Source organism: Molossus molossus, unplaced genomic scaffold, assembly GCF_014108415.1.
Source record: "Molossus molossus isolate mMolMol1 unplaced genomic scaffold, mMolMol1.p scaffold_m16_p_10, whole genome shotgun sequence".
NCBI classification, from domain to species: Eukaryota; Metazoa; Chordata; class Mammalia; order Chiroptera; family Molossidae; genus Molossus; species Molossus molossus.
The window spans coordinates 74991842-75010780 of record NW_023425345.1 but is presented as its reverse complement, the minus strand read 5'-3'; the positions used below and the strand labels follow the sequence as shown (position 1 = coordinate 75010780).

The 18939-nt window shown below is 47.2% G+C and overlaps 2 protein-coding genes and 1 long non-coding RNA gene across 3 annotated transcripts; all 3 read left to right on the top strand.

Moving 5' to 3' along the window:
- The first annotated feature begins 368 nt into the window (after window positions 1–368).
- PA2G4 (proliferation-associated 2G4) lies at window positions 369–8010 on the top strand. Its single transcript, XM_036252176.1, has 13 exons — window positions 369–624; window positions 2456–2584; window positions 2837–2942; window positions 3034–3103; window positions 3350–3442; window positions 5575–5638; window positions 5882–5960; window positions 6114–6192; window positions 6285–6418; window positions 6722–6816; window positions 6936–7063; window positions 7432–7485; window positions 7681–8010. Exons 1-13 carry the CDS (start codon window positions 537–539, stop codon window positions 7744–7746), a joined length of 1185 nt encoding a protein of 394 aa, XP_036108069.1. The 5' UTR covers window positions 369–536; the 3' UTR covers window positions 7747–8010.
- A 3463-nt stretch (window positions 8011–11473) lies between these two features.
- On the top strand, window positions 11474–12692 carry LOC118624148. The gene is made up of 4 exons (XR_004958341.1): window positions 11474–11552; window positions 11667–11691; window positions 12060–12082; window positions 12354–12692. It is a non-coding gene; the product is annotated as an uncharacterized LOC118624148 (long non-coding RNA).
- Window positions 12693–13103: 411 nt separating this feature from the next.
- Window positions 13104–18419, top strand: ZC3H10 (zinc finger CCCH-type containing 10). The gene is made up of 3 exons (XM_036250880.1): window positions 13104–13169; window positions 13948–14011; window positions 15451–18419. Exon 3 carries the CDS (start codon window positions 15506–15508, stop codon window positions 16811–16813), a length of 1308 nt encoding a protein of 435 aa, XP_036106773.1. The 5' UTR covers window positions 13104–13169; window positions 13948–14011; window positions 15451–15505; the 3' UTR covers window positions 16814–18419.
- Window positions 18420–18939: the final 520 nt, after the last annotated feature.

The following is an 18939-nucleotide window of genomic DNA, read 5'->3' as shown; positions in this document are numbered from 1 at the left end:
CAGTCCTGAGGGTAGGCACCCCCAATCGCCTGGGCTCCACCCTTCCTCTCCGCCTCCAAACCTAGTTCGCCGCCGTGGCTCCGCCCCTTCCCTCTCAGCCCGCCCCCCTCCATTAAAGCTCCTGGTAGACGCGGATTTTCCGGGAGAGACAGACCACGCTTAAACTCTCCACGGCTCCGCCTTCCCGCCGGAGCCTGCCTCTTCCCAGCGTGCCCGGCGATTCCAGCGTGCGAGGCCCTCGGAGGGCAAGGCCCCAGGGCCTGGCTTGAAGGCGCGAAAGGCAGGCTGGGAGTTATAGTTCACGCGTCCCCGTGGACAGCCGGAGGTTGGCTGTGGAAAGGACTCGTCGTCCCAGCGTGCCCCGCGCTTCAGCCCGCGCGCTCGCAGCTTCTCGCTCTCGCCCGCTCTCCTGCTCGCGCTTTTGCTCGCGCTCTCCTCGCGAATCGAAGGGGTTCTGGCCACAGGCTGTGGCTGGGGAGGGAGACCCAGGCGGCGGCTCAAGGGAACGAGGCTGCAGTGGTGGTGGTGGCGGGAAGATGTCGGGCGAGGACGAGCAGCAGGAGCAAACTATCGCCGAGGACCTGGTCGTGACCAAATATAAGATGGGGGGCGACATCGCTAACCGTGAGTACGGCCTCAGGGGTCCGGGGATCTGGGCTGAGAGAGGCTAGGGGGACAGCACTGGGCTGGCCCCGGAGGGGTTGGAGCGGCGGGGTCAGGCGGAGGGAGCTACTGAGGGCCCCGCGCCGGTCCGCTGGGGGTGGCGGGGTGCGAAGACTCCGTGTCGCGCCTGGGACCTGAGCGTCCAGGCCTGGGTTGCAGTCTGGAGGTGCGGGCCGGCGACGAGGAAGAGCTCAGAGTCGGGTCCCCGGCCGGCGCGGACCCTAGGCCGTTGCTAAGGAGGCAAGGAGCATCTCCTGGTCACCCTCTGCTCCGGATCCCTGCGTCCTTTAATTCCGGCAGCGGCGAAGCCACCTCGGAAAGGAAGCGCCCAGCTGTTGGCAACGGAAAAGCCCCTCATTGTCGCGGCTCCCCCGGCGTCAGGAGCCAAGCCGGCACGTGTTGCCGGGTCCCTGTGCGGGTCGCAGGCAGCCTTCCCCCGCTGCCCGCCCTGACACCAGCTTCCCTACCACGTGCTTTGCCGAAGTCTTTCGTTTTTTACTTTAACTCTTTTCCTCGGGGGAGCTCCCTTTTCTACTCGTGGGCCTGCCCGGGGACCGTTGGAGGGCACCCCTGCACCTCCTCACACCCTCTCGGAAATATACCTGGCTTTTCTTGAAGTTAGTCATTACTACCTTCAATCTGTGCAGATAACCTTAGTTAGCCTTCAGCTTTGTTCTCAGGGGCTTGACAACTCCAGGAGTATTTTTGAGGTCCTCACCCCAGCCAGGCAAACTTGGGAATAGTACTGGAAAAGGAAGGAGACTGATTTTAGGATCTCAGAAGTCATTCTTATTAGTACTGCTCTGACTTTCTCAGCAGCTTCCTGCCACTGTAGGCAGATGGCTCACTGTCTATTCTCTCTATTTACAATTCACCTTTCCGATTTAAACACCCAGTGGAAGGGGACAGAAAGTGCATGTTTTTGGCCTTTTAAATAGTTTTGACAGTATAGATAGGTATTTAGGTTGCTCTGGTCTTACCTCTGTAAACCTGAGTTTCCAACTCCAAAGAATCACCACAATTTAGATCACAAAAGTCAAACCTGAAGTTTAGGGTGGGCCATGGAGATGCTTTATAACATGATGGACATTTAGTATAGTACTCCTATTTTTGTACATGATATTAGTAGTTTGAATCAGAAAAAGAATTTTTTCCCCTCTTGTATTTTATAACTTCTGAGGCACTGTGATCACAGTTACCAGTTTGAAAACTCTTAGGTCCTATACCTCTTTGCAATCTGCCGCGAGCCTGCTGAAGTTCACGGACCTTGGCTTATATACTTGTTTTTGCGGAAATAATTTTACATAAATCGAATTACTAACACCTAATTGGGGTGTCTGAGAAGGCAGAAGGTACCATTTCACAGTGCATCAGCTTTGAGTCAGCAATTCTGTGCCTACTTTCTGTTGTTCCTGACTCCTATAAATTTCTTATAGATTGCATGTATGTGGGATACCTTGTTGAGGATCCCCTTGAAGTTCATAATTCTGTCCTAACACACCACAGGTATCATTGGAAAGTCTCCCTTGCCTAGGGAGACAGACTGTGTATACCCAGCTGTCATATTGTATAAGGAAGGGAAGGGAGTGTTAACGTCTTTATTTTAGGAAAGAGGGTAGAAATTTAGAGATTAAAGGTAGGTACATTCCAAAAGGCAAAACATGTTTCCTCTTTTGGCCTAGGGCAATATCACTAGGGAATATTAGGAACTCTGGATCCAACTTGTAGGTATTGCTTGGATTGTAATTTAGACAACCCATGCAGGACTGACATGGTGGGATTCTATCCCTAGGGGTACTTCGGTCTTTGGTGGAAGCATCCTGCTCAGGTGTGTCGGTACTAAGCCTGTGTGAGAAAGGTGATGCCATGATTATGGAAGAGACAGGGAAAATTTTCAAGAAAGAAAAAGAAATGAAGAAAGGTAAAATATCACTTCCCCCACTAATTTCCCAAGTTTGACCCTTATTTGGTTTGTCAATGATGCAACTCTCACCCACCTCTGGTTGAGAGATAATTGGAAATTTGGAATGGCAAGTGGATTATAAGCAGTTTCCTACCCAATCCAAACTGATTAAACTTAGGCAAGAACCTAAAGAAAATCCTTCCATTTTTTTGAGAGGCATTGGGGCTCTAAGAGAGCAAGGCAGTAAGGCTGATGATTCTTTCTTTACAGGTATTGCCTTTCCCACCAGTATTTCAGTAAATAACTGTGTATGTCACTTCTCCCCTTTGAAGAGCGATCAGGACTATATTCTCAAGGAAGGTGACTTGGTAAAAATGTAAGTTTAAAACATTTTAGAGCACTTGTGTTTTTCCTAACCATTTACATAGTCCCAGTTGCTAATGCCATACTCTGCTCTTGCTTTTCAGTGACCTTGGGGTCCATGTGGATGGCTTCATCGCTAATGTGGCTCACACTTTTGTGGTTGATGTAGCTCAGGTAGGTGGTTTGCTTTGAACTCTGTTCAGCCTATGGGGAATCGGGGAGGGTGTACCCTCTACTTGCTTCTTATCCCCACCCTCTACCACCATGTAACTTTCAAGAGTCTATAGAGAAATAAAAGGAAAGGGGGGTATTTTCTTTCCTGCTCATTGGCTGGCCTTGCATAATGGGCACAAAAATATTAACTAACTAAGCAGCTGAGAGCTTTCCAGGAAGGCACTGATTATATTTCCTTATTTGCAGGGGACCCAAGTAACAGGGAGAAAAGCAGATGTCATTAAGGCAGCTCACCTTTGTGCTGAAGCTGCACTACGCCTGGTCAAACCTGGAAATCAGGTAAGCTCTTCAGTCCAACTCCAAACCTTGATAGAACCAAAGGTGTACTAGGCATCTGCAACTATTCTACACTGAACTGCCAACTTCTCCCACAGCCCTCTTATAAAACAAATAGCTTTTTAAAATTAGCTACCTCACAGGATGTGATTTCTGTAAGAGAAGAGGCAGGAGCTAAAGAACTTAATAATAAACTGCAGACCCTGAATGCCTATATACCCAGTTCCATACTAGTTGTATGGGTATATATGGAGCCTACAGAGATCCTTCCTTTTTCATGTTTTTGATGTACATCTTTCCCCCAAAATAATTTGAGGTAGATAGCTTACCATAAAACACAGATATATTTTACAATAATAGTGCTGGTAAACTGGTGACAAAAGGAGGCCAAAAGTTAGTTCTGTACCTTGCAAGACAATATTGGGAAGCCCAGAGATCATAAACTTCATGAATTAATATAATTTAGCACGTTAGACTATGAGTAGAGATTTTTTTTTTTTTTTTTTTTTTTTTTTTTATCCTCACCAGAGGACATTTTTCCATTTTTTGTTCAGGTAGAGTGGGAGGGAGAGAGAGGAACACAGAGAGAGAGAGAGAAACATCGATGTGAAAGGAACACATCGAGTGGCTGCCACCCACACGACCGACCAGGGCCCGGGACAAACTGCAACCAAGGTACGTGCCCTTAGCGGGAACCGAACCCGGGTCTCTCAGGACCGCAGGCCGACGCTCTAACCGCTGAGCCAAACTGGCCAGGGCGAGTAGAGATATTTTTTGAACACTTAAGTTCCCAGAGATTTGTTCAATACTTAAAGTATTATCTTTTTTCTTGCTCCCTTTCTGAACTCTCTTGTTTTTCATGCTTTTAATCAATTTGTACTTCATCCCTGTTGTTATTTAATTGCATAATTTTTACTTAAACCTTTTTAGTTGTTTACTTTTCTTATAATGATACCTATTTCATAGAGTTGTTATAAACCACTTTGAATACTGCCTGGCACTTGTGTTAACTATTATTATTTTAACTATTGTGTATCTTTACTGGAAGGTAGTGTTGTCTAGCTATGACATCAGACTTTCTGAGTTCTCACCCCCTTGCTACCTCTTACTACTTAAAAATAACTTTGGCCCTGGCTGGTTGCTCAATGTTTAGAGCATCAGCCTGTGGACTTCAAAGTCCTGTGTTCGATTCCCAGTCAAGGGCACTTAAAAAAATAATAATAATAAATAACTTTGAATTCAAATTTCCTCATCTGTAAAATGGGAAAGATAAAATTGTGTCTTATTCTCACAAGACTGTGATGATTGAGATCCATGTAAAGTGATTATCACAGTACCTAGTACATAGTTTAATAATATTAGCTGAGATTAGTTATTCACTTTTCTTTTTTGTCTTAATAACTAATTTAAGTGAGGATCAGATCATGTTTGAAAGAGGTACGAAGGAGCCCTGGCCAGTTGGGCTTAGCAGTTAGAGTGTTAACCCGAGGATCAAAGAATGTCAAGTTTTATTCTGGTCAGAGGCACGTACCTGGGTTGTGGTTCAATCCCTGGTTAGGATCATGTGGGAGGCAACCAGTCAGTCTGTCTCTCACATCAGTGTTTCTCTCTCTCTCTCACCCCCCCCCCCCCGCTCTATCTGAAAATCAATGGAAAAATATCCTCATGTGAGGATTAAAAATGAAAGAAAGGTATAAGAAGGGGAAAATAAGAATTTGCTGTCCCTTTTCAACAGGTTAGAATGTCAGGTATAATGGAATAAACACAGAACTTATCATCATAAGTTTGTACCAGGTTCTTTCCATTAACTGGTTTAATCTTGGCAAATCATTTAACCTTTCTGAGCCTCATTTTCCTCGTCTTCTAGATTGGGATATAGATCTGCCCTATTCACCTTCCAGAATTGTCTAATTAGACCATCTTTGTGAAAGCGCTTTGTAAAAGGATATGCAAATGTAATAAGGTATGTTTAGGTTGTAGGGATTGATAGGGCTGTGCCATGAAAAACCAGTGAGAATCCCTTGTACTTAATGGAAGATATTAGAACGCTTCAGTTCTTTTATGCTTCTTATTCACATGGTAGAGCACTTACTAGTCCCTGATATCTCACCTTTTATTTGATCTTGTACTTCTAGAACACACAAGTGACAGAAGCCTGGAACAAAGTTGCCCACTCATTTAATTGCACGCCAATAGAAGGTGAGACCTCAGATAACAGGGTTGAGGGTCTACGTACCAATGATTTAGCAGAATTGAGGCTGTTTCCTCCCTTGAGAATCCATTCTGGCTCTAGCACAGTCAAAGTCAAAAGCCTCCATGCCCTCGGTTTCTATATCCAGGCCCTTTTGTCTCAGCGCCTGCCCTGTCAAACTATTAGGCAGGTGGGTTTGGAAACCTTTTGGGAGTCTAGATAGCTAATACCATAGGCTCTGTCCTCTACAGGTATGCTATCACACCAATTGAAGCAGCATGTCATCGATGGAGAGAAAACCATTATCCAGAATCCCACAGACCAGCAGAAGTAGGTGCCAGTCCCACCCTTCACCTTGCACCATATCAGACGAGTCATGGATTTTTTTTCCTTCCATACTTCTAGCCTAAATTTGTTCACCTTCTACTCCAAATTCTAGAAACTACTTACTGCTCTTTATGGTTCCTTTTTTATTCCTGTTAGGAAGGACCACGAAAAAGCTGAGTTTGAGGTACACGAAGTATATGCTGTGGATGTTCTCGTCAGCTCAGGAGAGGGCAAGGTGAGGAGTGTTTACCAGAGCTAGCAAAGGGGGATGACTGCGGGTTCGTTCCAGGAACACGAGAACAAATATGACCTAACTTACTCTTTAAGGCCAAGGATGCAGGACAGAGGACCACCATTTATAAACGAGATCCTTCTAAACAATATGGCCTGAAAATGAAAACTTCACGTGCCTTCTTCAGTGAGGTTGAAAGGCGTTTTGATGCTATGCCATTTACTTTAAGGTATACTGCACTTCACAAGGACAGGACTTGGAACTAGTGTGACTCATAGACCACACACCCAGGAATACTATTCCCTCCTCCACCCCTCCCTTCCTCTCTCCCTCCTCCCTCCTGCCTAGACTTGTAGCTCCAGCCTGCATGCAAGGCTCTCTTATGCTCCCCATCTCCCTCATTGAAGGGAAGGTAAAAGAACAATCCTAAGCATGATTTCTGCCTGAGGGTAGGAGCTATTTTAAAATATGAGCAAAATGGTAATACTTGATAGGGAGTTGAGGATACCTGAATTTGTCTTCTCCTACCCAGAGCATTTGAAGATGAGAAAAAGGCCCGAATGGGTGTGGTAGAGTGCGCCAAACATGAACTGCTGCAACCATTTAATGTTCTCTATGAGAAGGAGGGTAAGTTCTAAAAGGAGAGTTTCACTTTGGAACTGGTCATATGGTTCCCTTCTTTCTAGAGCTTATAGAAAAAGAGTATGACGGGAATGTTTTATCAAAAACACTTCTCTTTTCCATAGGCGAATTTGTTGCCCAGTTTAAATTTACAGTTCTGCTCATGCCCAACGGTCCCATGCGGATAACTAGTGGTCCCTTTGAGCCTGAGCTTTACAAGTCTGAGTTGGAGGTCCAGGATGCAGAGCTAAAGGTTAGTGTGGGCTGGAAAGTGGTGAGCATATGGAACCTGTCCTGGGTGCGAGGACTAAATGTAAGCAAAGTCCTGAAAAAGAGCTACAATAGCCCTGGCCTGTTTTGCTCAGCGGTTAGAGCGTTGGCCCACGGACCAGAGTCCCACGTTTGGTTCCGGGCACGTACCTTGCTTGCAGTTTGTCCCCGGCCCCGGATGGGGTCGTGTGGGTGGCAACTACTCAATGTGCCCCCCCCCCCACACTCTGTCCAAAGATAAATGCAAAAATGTCCTCGGGTGAGGGTTTAAAAAAAAGAGCTACAATATTGAAAGTAAGACTGTTTCCTCTGAATTCCTCAAAATATATTTTCCTTCTTCCTATTTTCCAGGCCCTCCTCCAGAGTTCTGCAAGTCGGAAAACCCAGAAAAAGAAAAAAAAGAAGGTGTGTTATTATCCTTCTTGGGCAGGTTGAACCCCTCTTTATGCCACTTTCCTGGGTCATGTGGGGCATAGATTTTTGTATATCCTTATTTTCCCCCTTCTCGGCCCTTACCTAGAGAATTAGTATTTTTGTCCTTAGTCCCTCAAACACTACCCCAAGGAAACTGACAAGTCCTACCTCTTTCCATGAATATAGGCCTCCAAGACTGCAGAGAATGCCACCAGTGGGGAAACATTAGAAGAGAATGAAGCTGGGGACTGAGGTGGGTCCCATCTCCCCGGCTAGCCGCTCCTGCCTCATCCCCTTCCCACCACACCCCAGGCTCTGTGAAGTGCAGTTCGTCTTCTCCACCCAGGACCGCCAGCAGAGCGGGGGTCTCCCTGCCCCCATCCCAGTCCCCCAACCCAACCCCCTTCCAACAAGAACCAGCTCCAACTGACTCTGGTCTTGGGAGGGCCAGGCTTCCCAGCTAAAGAAGACTACTTTAACTAGAAACGAGAAATTGAATAAAATCAGGAGTCAAAATCCATCGTCTTCAAGCCCCTCTTTCTAGCCTTTTTCTACCACTCTCTACTTGGTCAAGGTTTATGGCCCTTGGACAGAACAGGGGAGGAGGCTAAAGGAGCCACCACCACTAAAAATTCAGCTGAAATTTTTTTATACACTCTGACGTCAGCGTTTTCCCATCTCTTGGGGCTTGTTCCTCTCTTTTTCCACTCCCCAAGTATTTTATCTGGCCTCAAAGTAGAGAGGAGCTATTCAGATTGTTTTTACTCACGTGGTAGATTCCTTTTCTGATCCAGGCTGTCTTTCTTGTCAGGCCCCTCCTTTTTTTAGGAGCTTGGAGCCTGCATATACCAAGGAATTATCATCTATGAAATGGATCCTCATTTGTAAACCTTTATAGTCATTTTTGTTCTGCAGGACTTTTTTTTAATTCCCACAGAGCTTTAAAGGAGGAATTAATTTCAACTGGTCCATTTCTTTAGAGTTAGTGGGGTCTTCCCTTGCTCCAGTTTACAAACCTGAGCTGGAAGCTCAACTGTGGTTTTGTTCCTGTTTGAAATGTTTTGACCTCCCTCCCTTGAAAGAAAGACCAGGAACCAGAGGAACAGATTGACTGAAGAGACAACTCCTGGCTTTCTAAAGCTGTGGACTTGAATTGGATGAATTGCTAGGGGTTTGGAGAGAAAGGTGACGAATTTCATTCAGTACCTCTGGCATGCTGTCCAGAACTAAGACTCCCGCTAACTTATGAGGTTTTTAAACATTGAAAATGACATGGCGTTAAAATAAATTTGGATTTGCTCATAATCATGTGCCTTTGCTGCTCTTATTTGATGGAGGTGGGGAAGTGTTATTTGAAGTGGGGTGATCATTTTGAGCTCTCTCTGTGTTGCCATGTGTATATGTATACATATATATATATATTTATTTTTTGCATTTATCTTCAGAGTGGAAGGGAGAGAGGGAGGAAGAGAGAAACATCACATCAATGTGAGAGAGACACATGGAGTGGTTGCCACCCACACGACCCCAACTGGGGCACATGCCCCTAGCGGGAACTGAACTTGAAACTCTGGTCCGCAGGCCGACACTATAACCACTGAACCAAACTGGCCAGGGCTGTATTACCATATTTGTACCTTTCTAAAACAAGGAATACTTGCCCTGGCCAGTTTGGCTCAGGGATTAGTTTTCGGCCCTCAGATTGAAGGGTCAAGGGCATGTATTTGGGTTGCAGGTTGCAGTTTTGTTCCCCTATCCCCCCCTAGTTGGAGTCCTGTGGGAGGTAACCAATCAATGTGTTTCTCCCTTCTACTCTAAAAGTCAATGGAAAAATATCCTCTGGTGAAGACTAACAAAATAATAATCATAAAACAAGGAATACTTCCCTAACCCAAAGACATAAATCCTGAATTAAGAGTGAATTTTCTATGGGAACTTGATTTGATTTTTTTTTCTTTATTGGTTTTTTAGAGGGATAGAGAGAGAGAAACATCGATGAGCGAGAACATTGATTGGCCGCCCCCTGCATGCCCCCCACTGGAGATCAGGCCTACAACCTGGGCATGTGTCCTGACCGGGAATCGAACTGGCAACCTCTTGGTGCATGGGTCGATGCTCAACCACTGAGCCACACGGGCCAGACTGATTTGATTTTTATAAAGTAAAAACATTAACCTTGCTGCTAACCCGTTGTTCAGAACTAGCACATTTAATGTTTACTGCAAAAATAAGATACTATTCAAGTGTTAATACTGATTTAGAAAGCCAAGAAGAATGCTTTTAGTGTTCAAAAACTTTTCTGGGCCAGACTTAAATGAATTTATTAGATCTGAGTACCATACATGTGAGGCATGCTGACCTAGAGATAATACAGTGATAAAACCGTGGAGCTCTTCTGCCCTGGCCAGTTTGGCTCAGCAGTTAGTGTCGGCCTAGGGGACCAAAGAGTTGCAGGTTCGATTCTAGTCAAGGGCACTGTACCTCGGTTGGGGTTTGGTCCCTGGCCATGGTCAGAATCATACGGGAGGCAACCAATCTCTTTCACATTGATGTTTCTCTCCCACTCCCACTGTGTCTGAAGATAAATTAAAAAATATCCTCGCATGAGGGCAGAGCTCCCTCACAAAAGCTTATAGACTGGGCAATCACCAGGTGAAATCTGGGTGGATTTGATAAATAATTCTGCTGGGTTTTTATTTTTGTTTTAAAAAACTATATTGTTAAAAATATTGGAACTACTTAAGCACTTAGAGTAAGAGCCCCAAGTTTTAAAAACCTTGTATTAATAGAGTTGAAAGGATGATAATGTTATTGCATATATTACAAAGGGAAACCACCAAAAAAGGAGGGATTATAATAAAAAACCTTGCTGTATCAAAGTGAATAAGGTGAAGTCTTGCTAAGGATTCTTCTCCACCCTTCATAACTGTCCAATTTCTTTTTTTTTGGTATGTGCCCCTAGTGGGAACCAAACCCGAGACTCTTTGGTCTACAAGCCAATGCTCCAACCGCTGAGCCAAACCGGCCAGGGCCTAAATCTTGACTTATCTGTTTACTGGGTACTTCTGGCCTGTCTATACCCTGAGACCGGGAAGTTGTTATTTTAAAAAAAAATTTTTTCTTCATTGATTTTAGAGAGGAAGGGAGAGGGAGAGAAAGATAGAAACATCAATGAGAGAACATGGATTGGCCACCTCCTGCATGCCCCCCACTGGGGACGGGCCCACAACCTGGGCAAGTGCCCTTACCGGAAATTGAACGGGGACCTCTTGGTGCATGGGTCCACGCTCAACCAGGGAGCCACACCAGCCAGGCGAGACTGGAAAGTTCTTTATCTTAATACCAAACACCACTCTTGCCCTAGAGAAGACAGGCATCTTTTCTTCCCCTCTCCACTGCTAGAGAGAATCACTGAAGTGTATTCTGAACAAGATGCATTGTGGCAGGGAATCTAATGACTTTCTGCCTCAGGCGTTGTTGGGGAAGACCACAGATGGCTAAGAAAAAGTTTATCTAGAATAGTGACAGGTTTGTTTGTTTTGTAATAAAACAGCTTTCTTGACAACCCAACTTTACATTTCCATGTTCTGGGACGTTAGGGCCTTCGGAGGGGGTTCTCCCTGCAGCAATTTAGTTTAAAAAATAAGACAAACCAGTAGACAAATTAGAATTTTATACAGTACGCACCTATTCATAATAAAATGGAGGGTGTCTCCAGTAAACTGCAACTCCCATGAAGCAACGAGAGGGAAGGAGAAAGTCGCTCTCTTTTGCTTGCCTGCACCTATAGTTCTCATATTGGAAAAGTAGGTGCTTACGTTTAAATAACACAACGTCCTCACAACAAAAACCGGGGGCGGGGAGTTTTGTAACTCAAATTCAAAATACTCTGTCGTGCAAGAAAACGAAATCATTTACCAGGTGTCTGAGTGGAGCCGGAAGCCATTGGTACCGGCCCGGAGTGGGACTGAGCAGCGGAAGTGACGGCAGTGAGCGCGCCCTTAAATAGCCGTGGGCGGGCAGTTGGCGCTCTCTCGGCCTTAGCGCCATCTTCTTAGGTGCGTGTTTTTGGTTCCTGTGTGAGGATTACACATACAATCCATTAACATCTGATCTCCGCACTTACCATCATCACAGAAAACTAACTGTAGCCTTTTTCTCTTTACCCGTAGGAACTTCTGCGCCATGAGAGCCAAGGTAAGCACTTTCTGGGTGTAAACTTAGGAGTTAAGGATTGGGGGTGGAGACCCAGGCAAGGGAAGTCCGCCATGGTTTCCGAATCGCTGGGTTCTCAATGCTGTCCAAGAACTAGTAGGAGAGGAAGGATAGTTTGGGAGGAAGCAAAGGAGTTGGTTGGGTAAGTGCTGTGCTCAGAGAAGAGTGCATGCGGAATTCGGGGTTTACTTCGAAGGCCAAATAATTGATGTGATTACTGCGACTAAGCCCTCGTATTTAGTCAAGAACCTGCCTGGTTCTAAATAATGCTCTCCACGTCCCTGTCTAAACCTGTCACTGAAACTAATGACCCTTTTTATTCCTTGCTTCTGGTTATAATCGGTCGCCAGTGGAGGAAGAAGCGAATGCGCAGGTATGTTGAGACTTTGCCGGCACTGGGGGGTGGGGGTGGGGGTGGAGTGGTGCATGCTTTGAGCAAAACTTGGAACGTTTGGCTTAGAAATCTAAAAGAACTTTTGTGAAAAACATTTTAAGCACTGACTTGTCAGGGCCAGGGATTGAATACACAACTATAGAATGCAGTGCTTGATCATTTCACCACCTGTGTATTGTGTACACAGATGGGGAGAAAGGTTGAACGCGGGCTTGAGGGCAGGGGTTGTATTCCTGTGTCTGCTTTTCAGGCTGAAGCGCAAAAGAAGAAAGATGAGGCAGAGGTCCAAGTAAACCGCTAGCTTGTGCACCCGTGGAAGCCACAGAAGCAGAAATAAGGGAAGCCAGAGGCCAGAGACACTGGTACAAACTGTTGGACTGCATGCCTGCTGTCTAGAACTTCTCGATGGATCTAGAACATACATGCCATCTGATCTCCGCGACCGCCTTTTGAGACATCCACCCTGCTCTTACAAAAGCAGTCCCTTTTGGTCCTTTGCTCTGGACCTGTGACATTCTGGACTGGTTCTGTTGTCCTTTGTGGCTGATTTAACGTGTACAATAAATCTCTGTCTCAGATGAAGAAAAAAGGAGTGTCTGTTTTGTGTTTTTTATGGTTCCATTGGCTGGGGCCTGCCTGTACAGTGGGCCCTGCACCGGATGCTGTAGAGATTGTTGAGCTACATGGACTCCCCCCGGGGTGTGGACCCTGCCCCTACCCAACATCTGGTCCCCCGCTCTCAGAGTAGTGGAAGCTTGAGGAAAGATGTCAAGATGGTTCGTAGGCAAGTTAGGCAAAGGGCCCTCACCCTGCCCCCTGTCTCGGTGCATTAAGGTTTTAAGACGATTTACTGTGTTGTGTCGTGTTGCCATGGTGACACGCAAGGCTTGCTGGGAACTTCCTGCGGCTAGTCACAAGTACTGTACACACCATAGAGTGTAGTTCCGGGTCTGTTGGCCAGAGCGTCGCTTCTTCCGCAGGAAGCGGAAGAGCCATAGGGTAGGCGGCTCTTTGTCGAAGCTAGAGGACCGGCAGGCGGCAGCAGCAACTACGGCGGCGGCGGCAGGTGAGGGAGGCGGGAGACTTAGGTGGAGGCCGCGCCTGGAGGGGAGGAGTCGGGGCCGGCCCAGTGGCCTGGCTTGGTCGGGCTCCACAAGGCCCCCCAAGACCGAGCTGGGTCTTATTCATGCCCCAGGGCCGGACCCCCTTTCTAACTGACCTCGCTTCGAGAGCAAACGCCAGCCCTGTGACGTCACAGCCCTGCCCATCCCCTCAGCTTGATGTCACCTGGAGTCCTTCTCCCAGCTCCACTACGTGCTCCATTAGTGTCCTGTTCACCTGGCCCAAGGCTGAGCTCTTGTGGCACTGCACAGAACCTGCCAAGCTAGAAGATTTGCTGCGGGAAACTCCTAGGACTTTTTTTGCAAACTCTGGGGTGTTGCGAAGCGTACTAATCACAGCCCCTAAATCTAGTTGGCCATCCCACTGCAGTGTCAGTCGGGGTCCTTGCTCGGCTCCGCATTCGTTGTTCCTAACCCCAACCCTAGGCTGGACCCTAACCCCCACATCCTTCTTCATCTTGAGGCAGGGCTCCCCTCACCCTTTGTTCACTCAGAGCTGTTTATCAACCCATCCTTCTAGGCTCTCCGAATTAGTTCTATCTCTTACTTTTCTTACTTGCAACTTCTCCCTTTGACAGGTGAAGTTCAGTTGAAACCCTGAGGAAATCTTGATGTGCCCAGAGCTCTTGCCGTTTTGTCAGACTTCTTCCTTGTAACTATCACCCTTTAGTCCTCCATTCTTACCCTTTATCCCACCCAAGTATCTGTTTTGTTCCTGTTCAGAACCCAGCAGTGATGTGGAGGTGGAGACCCACCGGAGCCCCGGACTTCACCTGAGCTACCTCAGGTATCGAAAAAATCCTTGGGAGAGTTGGGTGGGGAGGAATACCATATCTGATTATCAGTATCTGGTGGGACCTGTAATGTGGGTCAGGCTTGGATAGATGGCATTTATTTTCCACCAGATCATTTCTCTTTTAGTAAAAGTTTGTATTTTCTCTTTTACCACTCTTTTCTTTGATTGTTTCTGTTATTCTGGGACTACTTCTCTTTGGAGGAAGAGGACCCTTCTTTTCTAGATTCTCTTGTAACTCTGGCCTCTGGTCGATTCATTTTAGGGAGATCTGAAGGCAGAGTCATGACAACAGGGTGGTCGTTGGGAGAGATCCAGACTAGAGAAATTTGAAAGATTCCCTTATATTCAAGGGGAAACAATATGAAGTTTTGCTATTTGAACAGTAGGGGGAGCCTGAACACTGCCTAGGAAAGGTTTACCAGGTCAGGCACGTGGTAGCTAGGACTCCAATCTTGTGGGGGGTGGGGTGAGGGGCGGGCTAGAACCAGGGCAGTGGACTGACATTCCAGAGCTCTCTTGGGAAAGATGAGACTTAAAAAGCTTTTATAGAGTCTATAAATAAAGAGGATCTTTATGGGGTGAGGAATGGTGTGGTTTGATGTCAGTGGTATCTTCCCATAGAGGGTTAGGAGGGGATAGAATGGGCAAAGTAAGGTCACTTGTTCCTGTGAAATTAACTCCTTCCTCCTTCTTTGACATGGAACAAATGGTTTTGTCCTTTGGGAGTCTATAAGTGGAGATTCCAGTTGTAGAACTCTTCCCCTGAAATGGAGAGGAGGGGGCTGACCACAAGGGGGTTGATAATGGTATGGAGCTGGGAGAAAATACTAAAAAATGACAAGTGTAAGAACTGCTCTCGAGCTGGTGACACAAGACTCTTCACTCAGGATTTTCTGGGGTCTAGAGATATGGTACTTCACAGAGCCCTCACCTGAAATCCCATGGAAGAGGGGTCAAAGGAAGTTTTGTCACCAATATCCCATTATCCACAGCCCTGGTGGCTTACCAGCCCATCTTGGCCATGATTCCCAGTCTCCTCCTAGCCTATTCAGACACTGATAGTTTTAATTTCACTTCCACAACTTTAATAAGGTCAATTCAGAAGGGGAAATAAAATCCAGTACTATTCTATCCCTGCCCCCTCCTTGGCCTGCATTCATTAGTGAGATGAGATGGCTTCACCCCCAGCTCCCTCCCTTCTCCATTAGCCAGGCAAGTGTGAATCATTCTGACCCAGACCAGGTGCACAAGGGCCTGGGCGGGACTTCTGACAAACTAGCCAGTCTGGGCAGAATTCTCATCCCTTAGGTTCTCCATCTCCAAAGCCATTGCTCCTCTGGCTTGCCTCTTGTGGACTGCCTACCCTATAGTCGGGAAGAGCGTGGCCTCTCTGGAAGACTCTTATTTGACACAGTTCTCCTCTTTCCTAGTGGTCACCAAGGGTGGCAAGAAAAGGAAGAAAGCCCTGAGTTGGGGGGGACCAGGATGCCTGACCGGGACAGCTATGCCAACGGCACTGGGAGCAGCGGTGGAGGCCCTGGAAGTGGTGGCAGCGAGGAGGCCAGTGGGACAGGGGCAGGCAGTGGAGGGGCCAGCTCAGATGCCATCTGTAGAGACTTCCTGAGGAATGTGTGCAAGCGAGGCAAGCGTTGCCGATATCGCCATCCAGACATGAATGAGGTGTCCAACTTGGGGGTGAGCAAAAATGAGTTCATCTTCTGCCATGACTTCCAGAACAAGGAGTGTAGTCGCCCAAACTGCCGATTCATCCACGGCTCCAAGGAGGATGAGGATGGCTATAAGAAGACAGGAGAGCTTCCCCCTCGGCTGAGGCAGAAAGTTGCAGCAGGCCTGGGCCTTTCTCCAGCTGACCTACCAAATGGCAAGGAGGAGGTCCCTATTTGTCGGGACTTTCTCAAAGGTGACTGCCAGAGAGGGGCCAAGTGCAAGTTCCGTCACCTACAACGAGATTTTGAATTTGATACTCGGGGTGGAGGAGGCGCTGGTGGTGGGGGCTCAACAGGCCCAGTCCCCCCAGGACGACGTCATGATCTCTATGATATCTATGATCTCCCTGACAGGGGCTTCGAGGACCATGAGCCAGGTCCCAAGCGGCGGCGAGGTGGATGTTGTCCCCCAGATGGCCCCCATTTTGAATCCTATGATTATAGCCTGGCTCCATCCCGAGGAGTAGAGTGCAGACTGCTAGAGGAGGAGAATGCCATGCTCAGGAAGCGGGTAGAGGAGCTAAAGAAGCAGGTCAGCAACCTTCTGGCTACCAATGAGGTACTCCTGGAACAAAATGCCCAGTTCCGCAATCAGGCCAAGGTCATGACCCTGAGCTCCACTGCACCAGCAACTGAGCAAACTCTGGCCCCTACTGTGGGTACTGTTGCCACTTTTAACCATGGCATTGCCCAGACTCATACTACTCTCAGTAGCCAGGCTCTACAGCCTCGGCCTGTGTCTCAGCAAGAACTGGTGGCCCCTACTGGAGCTCCAGCTGCTCCCCCAACTAATGCTGCACCTCCTGCTGCTCCACCACCCCCACCCCCACATTTGAACCCAGAGATCACGCCACTGTCAGCTGCTCTGGCTCAAACAATTGCCCAGGGAATGGCACCCCCACCTGTTTCCATGGCTCCTGTGGCTGTATCTGTGGCTCCTGTGGCCCCTGTGGCTGTATCAATGGCCCAACCCTTGGCAGGAATCACAATGAGCCACACCACCACTCCCATGGTGACTTACCCCATCGCTTCCCAGAGCATGCGTATCACAGCCATGCCACATTGATGGGGCTAATGGACACTCCCCTGGTATAGCCTCCTAGGGCTGGGATCCCAGGGTGGGAGTAGGGGGGCTTTACCCACTCACTCGCCTAGTCCTCCCAGGCCCTGTCCTAAGGGCTCATTCAAGAACTAGGACAAGAGGCTACAAGGAGTTTACTTCTGAGAAGGGGTTGGGCTGGTGGGTTTTCTCTCACCTCCCTTTTATAAGGGTCCTCTTGTCCATCTTCAAGTCTCACAGAGAGGGCTTGCATAGGAGTGCAGACTGAAGCCAGCAGAGAGGAAGGACTGACTAAGGGGCTAAATGTCCCCTGGTGGGAAGATGGGGACATGCCTGATCTTGTCCTCTCTTCTGCAAGGTACAGGTTCTAGCACTGGCTTTGGAAGAAAAAGTACCCTGCCCAGAGGGAAAGCCAGGAAAGATTGGGAAGTGGGTGGCCAGGAAAGAAGGCCTGATAGCCTTCAGACAATTTGTGACGTAGTTGAGTTGGACAATAACTGCTTCTGGGCCTGTGGGAAGGCGGGGACCAGAGTAATCCATCCCAAAGACTAGGGGAGCATTCATTACCTTGGCGTGGCCTGGAAGTTCATAGGGCAGGGCCCACCACTTTCCAAAGAAATAAAAAAGTTATTTTTTAACAAATGAAGGCAGTGAAAACTTGCTTAGATATCCTGTGTGGAAGATGTGGAAGATGGGAGGAGTAAATAGATGTCATGCCAAAATGGGATAAAGACCCCATCCTCAGCTGGAAAAAGTTTGGATGGAGACCAGTGAAGAAGGGTAGGGACCCAAAAGAAGACCAAATGAGACTATAGGGAAGGCAGTTTGTGGGGTAAAAGCATTGGAGCCACCTAGTCCAGTTTAAAAATAGTCCCATCTGTTCTGGTTTCTATCTGCATGTACTTACTATTCCCAGGTTTCCTTAGTAACCAGGGCTCCTAGGGTCATTTAGGGGGGCAGGTACTAAGGAGGGTGGATATGCTGGGAAATAGGAATGGGATATGTATTGACAGATCCTTCCCTTATTCAAGCAGCAGGGCAGGTGGAGGTTACTCTCTGAGTTTTTTATGGCAGTTAATGTCCCTCCTTCCCCTTCCTCAGTTACCAATGCCTTAAACCTTCAAGGCTTGGGAGGTACTGAGAAAAGGAGAGTTCTGGGGATACAAGTCTCAGAGTTCATCCCTTTCCTCTGCTTCCACTTAGGACCACACTGGTTTTAAATCTAATTAATTCAAGGCTGAGGGCCCCAAGAGCCAAACCTCAGTTCCTCCTCAGCTTGTAGCTGACATAGGAGAAACAACTCAGGTGTCTAGTCTAATGGGATCGTGGATTTGGGGGTAGAGACAGTAATCCTGTGTTGTTCTCCCCCCATCATATCTCCTGCTACCTCTTGCTCTCTTGTCTGGTTGATCACTCAGAATAAACCTGGGGTTGGAGTTGGTGGGCTAGGTCAAGGCAAGGCCAGTAAAAAAAAAAAAAAAAAAGACTCTAAAGACTAAAAATGGGCAAATACTGAAATACTGTTTGTGGATTTTAGAAACCACACATTGATAAGGTAAATGTTGATTTTCTGGTACAATTTTGGATTATTAAAAGAGTTGGTTTATGAGCATTTAGAGATGAGTGTGATCATAGATACCAACATGAATTCGTCCCAGCCAAATGCTGACACACGAACTTTATTTTCTTTTTGCTAAGTATCTCTAAAGAGGTAGATTTGGGAAACTGAACACATTGTATGTCCTTTATTAACATACTCCAGATAAAGACCACCAGGAATATATCTGTAATTGAACAAGCTGGGTTTAATACTCATTGGAATGATGGGGAACTGTGGCGTGTCTCAGCGAGAGGGTATTAGAACGGAGTTCCAAGCTGGTTTGGCTCAGAGGTTAGAGCAACGGCCTGGGGACCGAATGGTTTCAAGTTTGATTCCCAGTCAAGGGCACATACCTGGGTTGCAGGTTCATTCCCTGACCCCAGTTGGGGTCGTGTGGGAGGCAACCAATTGATGTGTCTCTCCCACATTGATGTCTCTCTCTCTCTCCCCGCTCCCTTCCACTCCACTCTATCTAAAAATCAATAGAAAAATATCCTCCAGTGAGGATTAACAACAACAAAAAAAGTGGCTG

Coding starts and splice junctions, on each gene's coding strand:
- ZC3H10 (XM_036250880.1), top strand. CDS start 15,506: ATGCCTGACCGGGACAGCTATGCCAACGGCACTGGGAGCAGCGGTGGA.
- PA2G4 (XM_036252176.1), top strand. CDS start 537: ATGTCGGGCGAGGACGAGCAGCAGGAGCAAACTATCGCCGAGGACCTG. Junction 6,817..6,935: donor TGTTCTCTATGAGAAGGAGG/GTAAGTTCTAAA, acceptor TCTTTTCCATAG/GCGAATTTGTTGCCCAGTTT. Junction 7,486..7,680: donor AGAAAAAGAAAAAAAAGAAG/GTGTGTTATTAT, acceptor CCATGAATATAG/GCCTCCAAGACTGCAGAGAA.